General features: G+C 44.1%; 1 protein-coding gene across 1 annotated transcript in view; it reads right to left on the reverse strand.

The window, feature by feature from the left end:
* pgm5 (phosphoglucomutase 5) overlaps positions 1-18,175 on the reverse strand; it is a 134,797-nt gene that overhangs the window by 23,345 nt on the left and 93,277 nt on the right. The window contains exon 8 of the mRNA XM_055632514.1: positions 4,189-4,324. Within this exon, the coding sequence (XP_055488489.1) occupies positions 4,189-4,324 (136 nt within the window). The remainder of the gene's footprint in view (positions 1-4,188; positions 4,325-18,175) is intronic.

An 18,175-nucleotide genomic window follows, 5' to 3' on the forward strand; every position in this document is an offset into this window, starting at 1 on the left:
ATTCTCAGTGGAGGGAAATGAATAAATAACATTTTAGATCAGGACCTTTCATCAATCTAAAGAAGGATCTACACTCGCAATGTCCTTTCCCCCCCATGGATGTTGCCTAACCTGCCTCCAGCAGTTAGTTTTTCTACTCAAGATTCCAACATCTGGAAGTTTTTTTTGTTTCCCGTTAACTTGTAACCTTTGCATGAAGAACATACAGCCCCAGTACATTGACTCCAAGGTCCAGTGGCCAGCATTTGCATTAAAAAGGATTTATTGTCTTCAAGACATACCTGGACCCAGGTCCCATTTTCCATCTGACTCTTTGAAGAACAGTCCAGACTTACCCACCAAACATCTGAAAATCTCTAGCTTTCACTAAGCAGATCAACCTCAGTTTCTATTAGAGAGAGTAATGCCCCTGTCCCACTTAGGAAACCTGAACGGAAACCTCTGGAGACTTTGTGCCCCACCCAAGGTTTCTGTGCTGTTCCCGGAGGTTCCCGGAGGTTTTTGTCAGTCTCCCTACCTGCTTCCACTACCTGCAACCTCCGGCAACCACCTGCAACCTCCGGGAAACGCACGGAAACCTTGGGTGGGGCACAAATTCTCCAGAGGTTTCCGTTCAGGTTTCCTAAGTGGGACAGGGGCATTATTGGATAACGGGTTGGAAAATGAAACTCTAAATGGGGTATAGGGGAGTCTAGGAATGTGTGTCACAGCAGCGCAGAGAAACAAATAGAAATAACAAAAGAGTCACTGGGATTCACTGCTAGAGAATGGAATTGAAAAACAATGGGATTTAGTTAAATGCAAAAATTTTGGAGAACCATTTATGAGGATGTTGCCAGGACTAGAGGGTCTGAACTATAGGCAGAGGTTGAGTAAGTTGGGACTTTATTCCTTGGAGTGCAGAAGGATGAGGTGTGATCTTATAGAGGTGTATAAGATCATGAGAGGAATAGACCAGGTAGATGTACAGAGTCTCTTGCCTAGAGTAGGTGAATCAAGGACCAGAGGACATTGATTTAAGGTGAGGGGGAAAAGATTTAATAGGAATCTGAGGGGTAACTTTTTCACACAAAGAGTGGTGGATGTATGGAATAAGCTGCCAGAGGAGGTAGGTGAGTCTGGGACTATCCCAACGTTCAAGGAGCAGTTAGACAGGTTCATGGTTAGGACAAGTTTGGAGGGATATGGACAAAACGCAGGCACGTGGGACTAATGTAGCTGGGACATGTTGGCCCGTGTGGGCGAGTTGGGCCAAAGGGTCTGTTTCCACACTGTATCATTCTATGGCTCTGTGACCAAACACATTTCCGGCTATATTATGAAAAGGACAAAATAAATATTAGAGATATACCAAACACTTGTAAGGATTATATTCAAACTCTAAAATTCTTCTCAGTTAAGATTGGGCGGGATGGGTCACCTTTCCCTGGAAAAGAGAAACACAGAGCTTGAGGTGGTAGAGGATTTAATATTAGGGAGGCGTTTGAAGGGGTTGATGCGAAGGACATAAGTCAATGATGAAAAGAGCAAATCAAGAGTCCCATCAGTGTAAGGAAATCACTAATAAATTGAATAGAGAATTTTGGAGGAATTTCTTAACTCCAAGAGTGGTGGGAATGTGGAACTCGCTCCAACGGGGAATGGTTGAAATGATTAGCAGAGATAGATTTAAGGGGATGATGAGAAAATGCATGAGGGAGAAAGGAAACAGAAAGATCTCAAGTTCAAGTGAGTTTGTTGTCATGTTGTCATGTTGTCAAATTCTTGCTTTGCTTCAGCACAACAGAACATAGTAGGCATTGATCTGATAGTAGAAGAACATGCAGCCACTGATGAAGAAGAGCAAGACTTTCTTCCAGTTGTCCTGGGGCCTAAGTCATCTCTTAACTAATATTACCACCAGACAATATAATTATTTCTGCATTCCTCTATAGAAGATTACTGTGCAGAATTTGGTTGCTGCATTTCACTTCATTTCAATGTCTGGGCTTACAAAGCAGACCACTGGCTGTAAAGTCCCATTACATGTCAGAGAAATATGTTCCTAATTTTTTAACTAGGTGTGTTCAGTGTTTTCTCTGGAACATTTAAACTAGGGCATCTTGGGTCTATGATTGCTGAACAAATGGCCTGACTTTGAGATATCCTTAATGTGGAATTTATAACAGCTGTCATGTTGAGGGCTTGTCATTGCCATCCAGGGTGAAGGTGAGCCTCACAACACTGTGATCATCACACCACTGCTCTGTTGATGGGAGCTCATCACCAGAGGTCACTGCCAGCAGACCTCCCGGCGCAACTTATTTGGTACTGAGGGAGGTGTGTGAAGATCAAAGTATGGAATTTACAAGATTATGATACAGGAAAGTGCAGGATTATGGCGGAAGATGGAGTCAATGGAATAAGGTTCTGAATGGTAGGCTGCTCTGGAAGGTTAGATTGCATGGGTTCAGGGAAGTTAACCAATTGGATATAGAATTGGTTTCATGAAAGGAAGCAGAGGATGAATGTAGAAGACTGTTTTTTTAGACTAGAGGCCTGTGACTAGTGATTTACCTCCGAGATTGGTGTTGGGCCCTTTGCTGTTGTGATACACATCAACAATTTGGATGAGATTGTACATGGCATGCTTAGCAGCTTTGCAGATTAGATTAAAGTGGGCGGTATCATAGACAGCGAAGGTGATTATTAAAAATCACAACAGGATCTTGATCAGTTGGGCAAGTGGGCAGAGGGATGGTTGAAGGAGATTAATGCAGATAAGAGGGAGGTGTGGCATTTTGGGAAGTCAAACCAGGACAGGACCTTAACAATGAATGGTAGGGCTCTGGGGAGTGTTGTACAGCAGAGGGATCTAAGAGTATAGGTACATAGTTCCCTGAAATTGGCACCACAGGTGGATGGGGTGGTAAAGAGGACTTTTTGGTACATTGGCCTTTATCATTCACGGTATTGAGTATAAACATTTGCATGTCATGCTACAGTTTCAAAAGACGTTGCTGAGGCTACATTTGTAGCATTGTGTTCAGTTTTGGTCACCCTGCTATAGGATGTTGTTAGGCTGGAAAGAGTGCTGAGAGGATTTGTGAGGTTTTGACAGGACTTGAGGCCCTGAGCTGTAGGGAAGAGGTGGGGTGGGCTAGGACTTTATTCCTTGGAGTGCAGGAGTCTGAGGGGTAATCTTATAGATGAGTGTAAACCATGAGAGGAATAAACATGTTCATGCACAGAGTCTTTTACACTGGGTAGAGGAATCAACAAGCAGAGGACATAGCTTTAAGATGAGATGGGAATTATTTAATAGGAACCTGAGAGACAACTTTTTCCACACAGAGAGTGATGAGTATATGGAATGAGCTGCCAGAAGAGGTAGTTGAGATAATTACTATAACTACATTTAAAGGACATATGGACAGGTACATGGATAGGAAAGGTTTAGAGGAATATGGGCAAATGCAGGCAGATGGGACAAACGTAGATGGGGCATCTTGGACAAGTTGGTGTGAAGGGCCTGTTTCCATGCTGTAGGATTCTATGGATCTATGGAGTCTGAGGACGAGGGGAAAGCACCGGAAGAGGAATTTGCAGGAGCTGTGGCAGAGTAAATAGAGAGGCCCCGTTGTTGATGTTCGGAAAGGTTGGCCTAAAATTCAGCATTACTGATGTGAATTGCCATGTTAATTGAAGGTCATGAATCAGAGCATAATTTTGGGAGTACTGGCGGTGCCACCTTTCAGGTTGGACTTTAAACCGAGGTCCTGTCGATCCACTCAGGGTGATGTAAGAGAACAGGTGGCACTGTTTTGAATGCATTGGAGCTATCCTGGGACTGACATTTATCTCTGAAACAATGTCAACCTGCTACATTAGTGTTATTGGCAGCCACTTTCCAAACATCTGATTGACTATTTAGAGATTTGGAATATCTAGAGAAAAATAATTTATATCCAATAAATGTCTAAGTGCTTATTATTCTTTAATATAGTGATCACAAAGATAGTCGCCAATGTAATAAATAACCGGAGCATGGGAGAGCTGGACAGTGGAGTAAGTTACAGCACAGCCTTGCTGTAATGATTCAACATTCTGGAATATGAAATAAGGTGAATCAGTGGTGAGTCCAATGAATGTTTATGGGCCCTGCCTTCACAATTGCAATGTCCCGACATGGCTGACTATCCGTCTCACCTGCAGTAGTAATTCCGACCGAACCTTGCCCAGTGATCCTTCAGTATGTCCTCCACACTCTGTTTACGAGCTGCAATGATGGACAGCCACGCTAAAACAGCCCAGAGACCGTCTTTCTCTCGAATGTGGTCAGAGCCTGCAACAGACATAATAAAACACCACGTGACTTCCCGAGCAGGGCTACTGCAGATGGTGCAGAGAAACACATAATCAGAAGCCAATGAAAGTGGAACATTTGGATTTCATGTCCGTTCTCTCCAGTAGTATCTCTCCTTCTGCTCTTTTCCATCACCTGGAAGATTTATCCTTTCCTATTAATTTCCCAATTCCCTTTTATAAGGCAACATTGAGTCAGAGTCCCATGGGAGTGCAGGTCAACCTAAGGAGAGGAACACTCAAAGGGGTGGGACTGGGGATACTCAAGGGGAGGGGTGCAGTCAGCGCGGGCATACTGGGTGTTGAGATGCTAAAGAAGGGGACCTCTGTTTTATAGCCATAATCACTGTGATCAGTTTGCTCTAAATCTTCCATATCTAATGAATTACTTGGACTTGTATTCAGCATTTTGAACTCAAGTACCATTATCTGGTTCCCACCAACCCCTTCAGCCCCCATGAAAGGTCCTAGACCTGAAATATTAGCTCTTCCTCTTTCCGCAGATGATGCTTGACCTACTGAGTTTTCCAGCATTTTCTGTCTTTATTTCAGAAATTTGTCATCTGCACTTTTTTGCAATTTTAGTTTAGTTTAGAGATATAGCGTGGAAACAGGCCCTCCGGCCCACTGTGTCTGCACTGACCAATGATCCACGCACAATAACTCTATCATACACACACACTAGAGACAGTTATTACATTTATACTAAGCCAATTAGCCTACAAACCTGTACATCTTTGGAGTGTGGGAGGAAACTGAAGATCTCGGAGAAAATCCATGCAGGTCACGCGGAGTACGTACCAACTAGGTACAGACAGCACCCGTAGTCAGGATCGAACCCTAGGGTCCCTGGCGCTGTAAGCACTGTAAGGCAGCGACTCTGCCTTTGCGCCACCATGCCACCATTCCCACAATGGTCTTCCCACCAATCCCTCTGCATATGCATATCCTCTGTGCAAGATCAAACTCAAACCACAACATGGCTTCCATTACTTTGCTTGCCTTCAACCGTAAAGAGAAATTCCAACTTCCATCAATCTGTTGAACTATTATTTTTTGGTTTGAAACTTGTGGGGGAGGGAAGGTTGGGTCAGCGGAGGAAAGGACTCATCACATTTAAAATGTTCACCTGAAGAGTAATAACCAGTGGGCTGAACTACAGTCTGAGAGCAAGAATCAGGAATAATATAAAACCTCAATTTTGGTTGGCATGGAAACAATGGGCCAATTGTTATCCAATCCCTCCTCATTGTAAAGCTTTTTGATTCTGACTAACAGTGGACAGAAAAGATCATGTCAATCAGAGCATAAATTGTTTCCCCGTGACATTCCTTGTATACTGTGCTCACGTTATTGCTGTATCGCTGTTCGGCTGCATGTTTTGAATAAAAATATAGTTTTTCATTCAAGTAGAAGCCACATGATTCAGTACTGAGCTGTGTGGCCACAATCGCCCACTGTGTGAATCTGCAAACAGACTGAGCTCCTAGCCTCTCTGTGAAAAAACTCAAAGTGCAGAACCCCCTGCTATAAAGTTGCCTTCAACCAACCACATCCCTTACGTTATCCCTTTGATTAATACGAGAACAAGAGAGTTAACATAGTGATGCATCACATGATCATTATCAGAAGAAATACTGCTGCCCTGCCAATGCGAGAAAACATTAAAGCAGGCAAGGCTTGGTCAGAGACATAGGTCTACAGGTCATCGTAAAGGTGGAAAGGGAGGATGATATGAAGGGGGAAGAGTTTCGGGGGAGTATTTCAGACATTTGAGTCTTGGCTGCTGAGTGCTGGTGGTGGAGAGAAGATAAAACAGACAATTGGAGGAGCACAAAATATGTCCAAGGGTCGGAGATCTGCTTAGATTGCGCACAAACGGGGGCAGAAACATACAAACATAGAAAATAGGTGCAGAAGGAGGCCATTCGGCCCTTTCATTCATTGTGATCATGGCTGATCGCCACCAATCAATAGCCCGTGCCTGCCTTCTCCCCATATCCCTTGACTCCACTAGCCCCAAGAGCTCTATCTAACTCTCTCTTAAATCCATCCAGTGATTTGGCCTCCACTGCCCTCTGTGGCAGGGAAGTCCACAAATTCATAACTCTCTGGTTGAAAACGTTTTTTATCACCTCAGTCTTAAATGGCCTCCCCTTTATTCTAAGACTGTGGCCCCTGATTCTGGACTCACCCAACATTGGGAACATTTTGCCTGCATCTAGCTTGTGCAGTCCTTTTATAATGTTATATGTTTCTATAAGATACCCCCTCATCCTTCTAAACTCCAGTGAATACAAGCCTAGTCTTTTCAATATTTCCTCATATGACATTCCCGCCATCCCAGGGATCAATCTCGTGAACCTATGCTGCACTGCCTCAATCACAACGATGTCCTTCCTCAAATTAGGAGACCAAAACTGTGCACAATACTCCAGATGTGGTCTCACCAGAGCCCTATACAACTGCAGAAGAACCTCTTTACTCTTATACTGAAATCCTCTTGTTATGAAGGCCAACATTCCATTAGCTTTCTTCACTGCCTGCTGTACCTGCATGCCAACTTTCAGTGACTGGTGTACAAGGACACCCAGGTCCCGCTGTACCTCCCCCTTACCCAACCTAACCCCATTGAGATAATAATCTGCCCCCTTGTTTTTGCCACCAAAGTGAATAACCTCACATTTATCTATATTATACTGCATCTGCCCACTCACCCAACCTGTCCAGGTCACCCTGCAACCTCCTAACATCCTCTTCACAGTTCACACTGCCACCCAGCTTTGTGTCATCCGCAAACTTGCTAGTGTTGCTCCTAATTCCCTCTTCCAAATCATTAATATATATGGTAAACAGTTGCGGCCCCAACACCGAGCCTTGCGGCACTCCACTGCCTGCTCTGCCCCTGCTCTCACTAATTCTCTTGATGACCTCTCCAAAAACGTAATCAGATTTGTGAGATATGATCTCCCACGTACAAAGCTATTCTGACTATCGCAGAGACATGAATACAACCCAATGGGCCATGGCCAATACAAACACCCATTGCCACTGAATCCAATTACCTTTCACTCCAATTTACAACAGGGGAAAGGAGAAAGTGCAATCTAAGGCAGGGAAACAGAAACATCCATTGATAAGAACGGTGAGCAAACACGTTTGACATACTCTGGATTTATGGGTGAAGGAAGACAAATGGAGATAGGAGATCTTTGACTGAGAACATCTTGACTTTAAATGAGGCAGGATCATTCCTTGCCACAGCCGGATAGTATTAGGATAAGCTCCCTTTAATGGAAGACAGCTTTGTGCATTATCAGGTCTGCCTCATATCAACATAGTGGACTTAATCAGTGTCGGAGAAATGCCCAATTCAAAGCACATGTAAGTGCCGACTGCACCTGCAGTTGATGGCTGCTTAAATGTGGTGTCTTAGAGAAAATCCTTTCCAGCTTCTCGTTTGGGACAATGGCAACAATCACCTGCTTAACTTGAGGCCAACAGGGAAATTAAGAAATCCACGGGATTCCTTGTGGGTCAATTGCAGTATGGCAATTAGATAAAAACACATGTACTCCTGCTTGTTGATAACACTCTGGTCTCCAGGTTACAAAAAAACATCTTGCTCTCTCCAAAGCCCTCACCAGTCAGGTTGATCCTATCGTCAAGCCAGCCAGGTTGTCAATGGTTATATGGGCAAGGTCAGAGTGCTTGGACAGCAAGTATGCAAATGACAATTTTTGGTGGTGAGCTTTTCTAAAGAGAATCCAAGCCAATATATCCAGCAACATGTGGCACTGCTTCTAACTGAATCCACAGTATGGGATCAGCAGACTGAGAACAGCTTGGTGGAGTTTCTCTTTGTGACTAATGGTGCAGACAACAAAGGTGTTGCATGTTGGGAGGTCAAATGTAAGGGGAAGGTGTACAGTTGATGGGAAGACCCTTGGAGGCAGAGGTGTGCAGAGGGATCTTGGGGTCCAGGTCCATAGCTCCGTGAAAGTGGCAACACAAGTAGGAAGAGCGGTAAAGATGGCCTGTGGTATGCTTGCCTTCTTTGGGTATAAGAGACAGGAAGCCATGGTGCAACTTTACAAGACTTTGGTTAGGTTGGATTTGGAGTATTGTGTGCAATTCTGGTCGTCCATTATTGGCAGGATGTACCTTGTACCTTATACCTTCCAAAGAGTCCACCAGGGACTATACTGGAAGTTGGACTAGACAATTTTTATATACATAAAGCCAATTAACCTACAAACCTGTACGTCTTTGGAATGTGGGAGGAAACTGAAGATCTCAGAGAAAACCAACGCAGGTTACGGGGAGAACGTACACACTCCGTAACAGACAGCGCCCATATTCGGGATCAAACCCGGGTCTCCGGTGCTGCATTTTGCTGTAAGGCAGCAACTCTACCACTGCGCCACCGTGACTGCCCTGTGGATACTTTGGAGAGGGTGCAGAAGAGGCTTACCAGAATGATGCTCGGATTAAGTGGGATTAACCACCAGGAAAGGTTGGGCAGATTTTGAATGTTTTCTCTGTGATGACAGAGATTGAGGGGAGACCTGATGGAAGTATATAAAATCCAGACAGATATAGCCGGGGTAGACTGTCAGGTAGAAACTTTTTCTCCAGGTGGGAATGTCAAAGAATAGAGGCTATGGCTTTAAGGCGAGAGGGGTAAAGTTTAAAGGAGATGTGCAGGGCAAGTTTTTTTACAGAGTGCCCAGAACACACTGCTGGGGCGGTGGCAGAAGCAGATACATGAGTAGCATTTAAGAAGTTTATAGATAAGCACATATGCAGAATATCCTGGAAATGCAGGGAATGTAGAGGTATTGCAGGCAGGTGAGGTCTTGGCATCATTGGACGAGGATTGACCACATGGAAGTGAGGCCAATGGGGACCTGGCGTGGGGGACCGCTGTCAGGGGGGTGGGAGTGGGGGTTGGGGGAGAACGATGGGGGACCTGGCATGGATACAGTGTATACTTTGTAACTTAGTCAGTGCCCTTATGTGGTGACTATTTGCATACCTTGGGTATGCAAGCAAAGAATTCCACTGTGACTTGTTACATGTGGCAAAGTATACTTTGTAACTTAGTCAGTGCATTCATTCATTGACATTTAATACCTTGGTATGCAAAAAAGAATTTTTGGCACGGACTTGTAGGGCCGAGATGACCTGTTTCATTGCTGTAATTGTTCAGATGGTTATATGGTTATATGGTTGTTCAGACATTGTAGGTAATAGGGCCTGTTCCTGAGTTGCTCTTTTTCTATTTTCTATATCCCATGGCCTTATTTTGAAAAAGAAAACGGGGGGGGGAAGGGATATTTCCAGTATCTGCACCCAATATATTATCACTCGAAGCAATGCTGCAAAAAAAAACCAGATCATTTTATCATTTTACAATGTGCTCTAACTGGTCACTGTTTTATCAGAGCAAAGATTTACCACCAAATTAAATTGTTTCTCAAAATAGTATCCTTCCCAGTAAGACTGGAAGTTTGCTGACACTTTTTTTCTTTCAAAATGAACATCCATAAGCAAAATTCACAGAACAATGTATAGGATGCTGAGGCAAGTAATTCCTTTTAAACAAGTTTTTTTCACCAGATACCATTTTTGTTTTGGCAGGATATAGCGTGGAAGGGAAACTCCATGAATGGAAAAGATCGTTGGCTGGATTCAACATGTGGAAAGAAGTTCTATAATCTGGCCTTGAAAGGAATATTTTGAACATGCAAACTTGGGGTAGATATTGCATTGAAAATATCGCCCAGAATCGGAACAGTTGACCTGAATATTCTTTGCTAGTTCTATGCCCCATGTGAACCTCCTCCCTTCACTCTTGACCTTCCTCTATCCCCTTCTATACCTGGCTCCCCTGTGTGTTCATCTAGCTTTGTAGTATTGAAGGCAATGCAAAGGAGATTCACCAGGCTCAATTTTGTGAGGAGAGGGCTGCCCCCATAAGAAACTCAAACGTTTGGGTCTACATTCTTTTGAGGTTAAAAGGATGAGGGGTGACCATATTAAAAAATGTAAGATTCTAAGGGGTCTCGGCAGTGAAGATGTTGCAGTATTCACATAGTAAGGGAGTGGAAACAAGGGAACATAGTTACAAAATTAAGGAGCCAGTTTCCTCCCACATCTCAAAGACGTGCGGGTTTGTAGGTTAATTGTAATCTGTAAATTTCTCCTCGTGTGTAAGGAGTGGATGATGTGGGATAATGTGGGGCTAGTGTGGGTGGGTGGTCGATGGTCGTCATGGACTCAATCAGCCAAAGGGCCTTTTTTTTCTATTCGGTAACTCTAGTTGCCACTTTTGTTTCTGAAGTTGCCACATTAGTTTCTGGTGCCATCTTGTATTCTTCAAGTTTCAGAATTCTTAAAAATGTAGACTCTTAACTTGGCCCTAAAGGCCCGTCGTGGTCTTGATTAGTGAACCATCTCCTCCTCCTTCTAATGGCGTTCATTCTCAGCACGGACTGTTGCAGCTCTGTTTCACGACTATTCAGTTCATGCCCATTAATTGCCACTGCTCAGGTGCTAAGCATTACCTCATGGCCTCAGGAAATTGATATTTGCCAAGCCAGCGATCTGCGGAGTGTTCCGAACTAAAATGGAAGAGTTTTTCAACAATTCCAACAAACAGCTGGCTGGCTGCCTGCGACCTTCTCTGGGAAACTGCGCCTCGTTAAGAGGCAGCTTTCATCCTTTTATAGGCGAAGAATGACTTTCACGAGGCACTCCAGCATTAATTTCAAGCTGCCAGAGAGGCGTCAAGATCTGCAAAAGTAATTCTGCCAAATAAGCACCAACTCGCAAATATTTATATGAACATTTTTCAGGCATGTGTGGGGTAGTGATTATAACACTTGCTCTGCTGGTTAAAGGAAACAAGAATATCCTGTTAAGTACTGGTAAATGGATATTTTAATTGAATTCAAAACACCCAAATTGTTTAATTCTGCAGACTGGCCATCTTTGATTTTAACTGCTCCACCATTCTGACCACTAAATTTTAGAAACACCTCACTAAATCTCTCCACTCCACGTTCCATCCTTGCTTAGACATTCCTTAAAAGCCTCCCTCTGAGAGCAAACATTTGGTTACGTCCCCTAACATCGCCTCATGTCTCATGATCTACCTATGATATACCCTGCCTGGCATACTTTACAATGCTAAAGGCACAGTGTGGATATGTCATTGTCAAATGAATATACAACCATTAGACCATAGCTTAATGAGATTAATGTGCACATATACCGCGCTGATGCGGAACAATTCTCTCCCTTGACATCCATTGCCTCCATGTTGTCAGACTGCTGACCTGCCATCCAACTTTCCATTCATGGAATGCGGACAGTTCTGGCAGGAGCAGCATTTATCATTCCTCACTAACTGACAGTCAGTCATCTTCTTGAACCTCTGCAGTCTGCCTTGTTCCACAGTGCTGTTGGGTAGGGAGTCCCTGGACTTAGACGCAGTGACAAGGAAGAAACGACAATATATCCCCAGGTCAGATTTATGGTGTGATCCACAGAGGAACCTCTGGGTTATTAGCAACAAAATATCATCCATATGTTTGTGCTGCAGGAATAGTGGCAGATGAAAATGCTTCAACTTTCCTAGCTTCCAACCCGCAAGAGGGTTTAATCTGTTTATTCCATGTTGCACCCACCTTCAGCAGGCATTATCCTGTTCACATTGGCATGCATCACCAACACTATGAAGAGGGTAGATCTCAGACATGGGCCTTGTAACGAGACACCGTTTCTCTGAGTGGGTTGTAGGCACCCAGTCAGCTAATTAAGCGAACAGTTGAAAAACTCTTCCATTTTAGTTGGAACACGCGCAGCTTGCCAGCTTTGCAGGTTACAAACTCCTGAGGTCTCAAGGCAATCGGTAGCACCTGATCAGTGGCAATTAATGTGAATTATGAAGATAGTCACCATTCAGAATGGTAAGAGCCTAACACTGCTTTGAACATGATCAGAAAGAAGGAGAAACATTCTGCATGCCCTAAAGGAGATGTCCAAACCATAAGGAAAAGGAAGCCTTTTCCTTTGAATCTGCCCTGCCATTCATTAAGTCCATGGCCGATCAACCTTAGTGCAATTTTCCATTTCTATCCCCGTATACCTTGATTCCTTTTATGTCCAAAAACCCATTAGTCATCTGATTTGAATGAATGGAATGACTAAGCCTCCACAGCATTCTGGGATGGTGAATTCTGATGGTTCTCTACCGACAGTGAAAGAATGTCTCTGCATCTCAGTTCTAAATATCCACCTTTTATTCTGAAACAGTGCCCCTTGATCCCAGACTCCTGAACCAGGCAAAGAAAACCTCCCCTGTATCAGACCTGTCGAGCTCTGAGAATTTTGTGCATCTTGATACGATCAGCTCTCCTTCTTCTAAACTTGACAGAATTCAGTCACAGCCTATCTAATGATTTCTTAAATGGTGAACGCACCATTGCTGGGACCTATCTTATGAATCATTCCCTCTGTGGCAGGTACATCCGTGCTTAGCTATGGAGGACCAAACACACAAGGTTCTGCTCGCAATCTCAGCAATTCCCTATAAAAATGCAGAAAGATTTCTTGGTTCCTGTAATCAAATGCTCTTGGAAAAGTAGTTATGATATCCAATATAATGCTGCCTACCTTTCCACTACCAATTTGCAGTGTACTGAATCTACTTCAAAAACATCCCAAGAAGTTTATTTGAATGTTAGCAATTAAATATTTGACACCTAATCACAAATGGTAGGAATGAGACTCTTGATTAAAAGGTTGATCAAAGAGATATATTAAAAGATAGCTGAGAAAGATTGAGTGATGCGGGTTCCAAAGGTTAGGAACTGGTCAACTAAAGGAACAATTGTCAATTAAGGGGAGTATAAAATCAGAGGGAACAGTATGTAGGAATTAGAGGAGGACAGATATTTTGGGGTATTAAAGGAGGGCAGTGGTTGCAGACATATAGAGGGTGAGACATGAATGGATTTAAAAAACAGAAATGATTTAGAATTGGTGGCGGTGCATCAGATAGCTCACTTTCAGATTCAGCAATGGGAATGATCCCTGGGGTAACCTATCTCTTATGCCAATACCAACCACAACTCATATATGAAAAACAGCTGTGGGGTAAAGAAGACAGAAACAATGAAAATGTCTTTTTTCTTTTGCTGAAGTTTCTGCAATGACCTCAGAATGATGGATGCTGGAAAACATCTTGAGGCAACCTTAAGATTTGTGGGGTTCGTGAGAGGGAAATCTGAGGCTGATTTTACAGAATTATTGGCATGCTTCCAATGGTTTCTTAGAAGACTGCATTAGTTATTGGCAACTCGCTCTTACCAGTTTATAACCTAAACCTACAGTCAAAGCTAATGTGCTATTTTAACATGGGGAGCAGGATTTGGGGATTAATGATATGCTTTCATACTGTGTGTTTTATAACAGATCTGACTACCTTCTCAGTGCAATGTTTAATCTCATTCTTTCCCCCTCTTGGTACGAGAAAATTGCAAGGAGCTATTGGTAATTGTCTGGAAATGCAACACAGCCTTCAGAATGGTCACTGGGACAACCATGGGGTGGTTTTGAGAATTCCTCTTTAATTTCAGCAGAGAAATAAACCAGTGATTTACTGCTGGAATTGTAAACATGATCGAATGGAACTGGAGCTGCTGGTTTGTCGCAGAAGGTGAGTTTATATTCAACTGACATATCCATGATTACAATATATTGTACAACACGTCGGTGAGGCCACATTTGGAGCATTGTGTTCTGTTTTGGTCACCCTGCGATGGGAAGGATGCCATTAAGATGGAATGTGTGCAGAGAAGATTTAGGAGGGTGTTGCAAGGACCCGAAGGACTTTATTCCATTGAGCATAGAAGACTGAGGGTTGATCTTACAGGGTTGTATAAAAGCATAAGGGGAATAGACAGGGTGAATGCATAGAGCCTTTTACCCAGAGTAGGGAATCAAAAGCCAGAGGAGCCAAGTTTAAAATGAGAGGGGAAAGAATTAATCAGAACCTGAGGGGAAACTTTTTCATACAGAGGCTGGTGGGTATATGGAACGTGCTGATTGAGGAGGGAGTTAGGACAGATACTATAACAACTCTTAAAAGACATTTGGATAGGTACATGGATATGGGCCAAACTTGGGCAGCTGCGACTAGTATAGATGAGGAATCTTGATTGGCATGGGCATGTTGGGCTGAAGGGCCTGTTTCCCTGCTGTATGAATTCTATATTGATGTAACTATGGGATGGTTATACAAAGCCAATCAGTTTACTACCCTTCTCCCTTGTTTTGGCCAGATTGCCCCACAATATTGAGTATTGTCTCTTGACAGCCCTTTTAAATACATGAGGATAACGTCTGCAGGACGGGCGAGAGTTCCAGATCACATATCAGCACTTTGGCCATGACAGAAAACCCTGTCGATGGCATGGTTAATGCTGTAACTTCCTGCAGGCTTTGGGACACCAGCACAAACCCAGAAGGCTGAACTCTGTCAGCGATTTCCAGGTTGCAGAGCACAAGAGCTCTCAGTCCTTGCACCAGAGATGAACACTCTCGGCAATGGTTCCTACACAGCCGCAAAGAAGATAGATAAGAGTGCATTCAGTTAAAATTTATAGTTACAGGTGCACAACCTTTTATCCGGAGTTCCGGAAACCGAAAAGCTCCGAAAACCGGACATTTTTTCCAGGATGTCGTCTGCACACCAAAGCTCGCGTTTGGCACCAAACTTGACCCGAAACGACCCACGGTCAACCCAGGTCTGTACTACTGTAGCGGCTGTCTCCTCCCGGAGAGACACTTAAACATCTGTAAATCATTGCTTATATGTTAGTCAGTTAGTTTGGAGGGCTTTTATGTGAAGGGGGGAGGGGGGGGGTGAAGCAGGAAATTTTAATTCTTAGTCCCCTACCTGGTCGGAGAGGCGGGGAGCGGGCAATGCCTTACCGGGTCGCCGTGCAGTAAGCTCCGGAGCGCTGTGGCCGCCGACTCCCAACATCGCGGAGCTGGGGGCTGCGGGCGTCCGGCCGCGGGCGGCGCCGGTTGGAGCTCCGACCCCGGCAACTCTATCCCTGGCTGCGCGGCGCTCCAAATCCAGCGCCGCCTGCGGCCGGATGCCCGCAGCCCCAGCTCCGCGATGTTGTGTGTCGGCGGCCACAGCACTCCGGAGCTTACCGCACGGCGACCCGGTAAGGCATTGCCCGCTCCCCGCTGGTATCCCAGCGCTGCGACGCCGTCGACTCCCAACATCGCGGAGCTGGGGTTGCGAGCGTCCGGCCGCGGGCGGCGCTGGATTTGGAGTGCCGCGCAGCCAGGGGTAGAGTTGTCGGGGTCGGAGCTCCAACCGGCACCGCCCACAGCTGGACGCCCGCACCCCCCAGCTCCGCAATGTTGTGAGTCGGCGGCCACAGCGCTCCGGAGCTTACTGCACGGCGACCCGGTAAGGCATTGCCCGCTCCCCGCCTCTCCGACCAGGTAGGGGACTAAGAATTAAAGTTTCCCCCTTCACCCCCCCCCCCACCACATAAAATCCCTCCAAACTAACTGACTAACATTTAAGCAATGATTTACAATGATTCCCCGGTCTCCGGGGAGGAGGCAGCCGCTCCAGACTTTTCAAGCCGCCCACGCTACCTACCTAATCTACGCTAAAAATCTTCCATTCGGAAATCTGAAAAATTCCGAAATCCGAGAAGTGTCTGGTCCCAAGGCTTTCGGATAAAAGGTTGTGCACCTGTATTTGAATTTACTTCAATGTCTGTGATTATTTTGTGCTTTTAAGTGTTTTTCTTATTTGTGCAATATAATATTTCTAAATTATTTAATTTTTAAATAAGAACCATTGAGAAACCTTGGCAGCTTTAACAAATGGCAAAGTTCGGTGGGGTGGGGGGGGGGGTAAAAACAGTATGTTTTTTTGTAACTAAGCTTAAATACTGGATGACTTTGTAGGTTAATTGACTTCTGTAAAATTGCCCTGTGTGTTTAATGAATGGACAATAAAGTAAGATAACACGCAACTAGTGTGAATGGGGGATCAATGGTCAGTGTGGACATGGTGGGCCAAAGGGCCTGTTTCCACATTGTATCTCTAAACTAAACATCCCAACAGATTACATAATTTGAGCTCCATGTACATAAGGATCCTCACTAACCTACTCCAATAGGGTTTTGGCCAGTATAATCATCCGTAGGATTGGACAGGGCCCATACTAGGGGACTGGGTATGGGGCAATGATCGTGGGCCTATTTAGCACAACTTAGGTTAATAGGCTTTGGTGTCTTGCAATTACAGCAATGCTGAATAATGAATTGTCTTTTTAATTGCACATTTTGAAATGTTGCCATTACAATAACAACCAATACAAATAACAAATTGCAGCATGCAACGAAGGTAGGGTAAAGATCAGGAATGTTCTCATTGAATTAATGCACAGAAACAATAGTTTCCAAGATCCCCTCCTGCCAATGCATTCCAAAGGCATCCAATCTGTTCCAGATGCTTTAGCATACACGTCAGTCTAGATAACTTGCAAAAACTGACATACCCTCGAGAGAACTGACACCAGTAGAGCAATTCTGAATACAGATCTACTCTCCTGACACAAGTTTGGCATAATTCTGCAGGAACAGGGTTCAGCATAACTCCACACACTCCATCATTGCTCGGGCTCTGTGGTAACACACCCCTCTGACTCTGCATGTTTGCTGTTTGAATCCCAGTCCACAGACTCCAGCACTTAATCCAAACTGACAAGGCGATGCTCAACTGAGAGACTGGAGCACTGTTGGTGGTGCCTTCCATCAGATACAATGCTAAACGCAAGGCCTGAGCTGCCATTTTAATTTAAGGATACAACATCCCTGCCCATTACTCATTTCTCAACCAAATCACTAAAATGCAACAAATTGATCGTCATCGCTCCCCGCCTGTGGGACCTTGCTCTACGTAAATTAATAGGTTATAACACTTCCATTGGCCATGAAGCACTTTGGGATATCCTGATGTAATGAAAGGGGCGAGAGAAACGTAAGCTTGTCAAGCGGCCTATTTCTTAATCCACATATAAATAATAGTCATGGATTTTTATATATATATATATATATATATATATATATATATATATATATATATATATATATTAGGATTCACCAACCCATCAACATTTTGATTCATGACATCCAATATGAGAACCTTTTGCTATCCAATGTGGTGCAAAGAAGTAATTATTTGTTATTAAGTAAACCATTGCATTCTGTGGTGTAGCAATGCAGGCAGCCCTGTAGGTCCACTGACAGGATATTGCCAAATAAAGTCAGTCAATGAAACATTGCCTCTCACAGAATTAAAAACAGCTGCTGTGTGAACAAACTTGCTTCCCCACTGACGCATCTTTTCCCCTCCCCTTCCTTACTTGCTCACACTGATTTACACAGTCTCAAGCCACAAAGAATGTTTTGCCCTTACAAAAGTCTTTACAAGAGAGCTTCCAACTGCACCTTTCTCTGTGGAGAGATCGCAATTCATTTCTGACATTCGGAAAAACGTTTTAGATGTTTTTAAATCGAACTGCCTCTCAAGGGTGGGCACCAAAGTAGGAAATAGTAGGTTCCAATTGACTGCAGCCCATCCAGCTTCAATGCAACTGCAACAAGTGATTGGATTGATTAATACTGACAATGGCTGGGGATGGAAAGGGAGGGGGGAGGGAGGTAAATTAATTTCTGACCATTTGAGTTTCTATCCTTCACATTGCTGTTTTAACTCAATGTA

This window comes from Leucoraja erinacea, chromosome 3, assembly GCF_028641065.1.
Source record: "Leucoraja erinacea ecotype New England chromosome 3, Leri_hhj_1, whole genome shotgun sequence".
Taxonomy (NCBI): Eukaryota; Metazoa; Chordata; class Chondrichthyes; order Rajiformes; family Rajidae; genus Leucoraja; species Leucoraja erinaceus.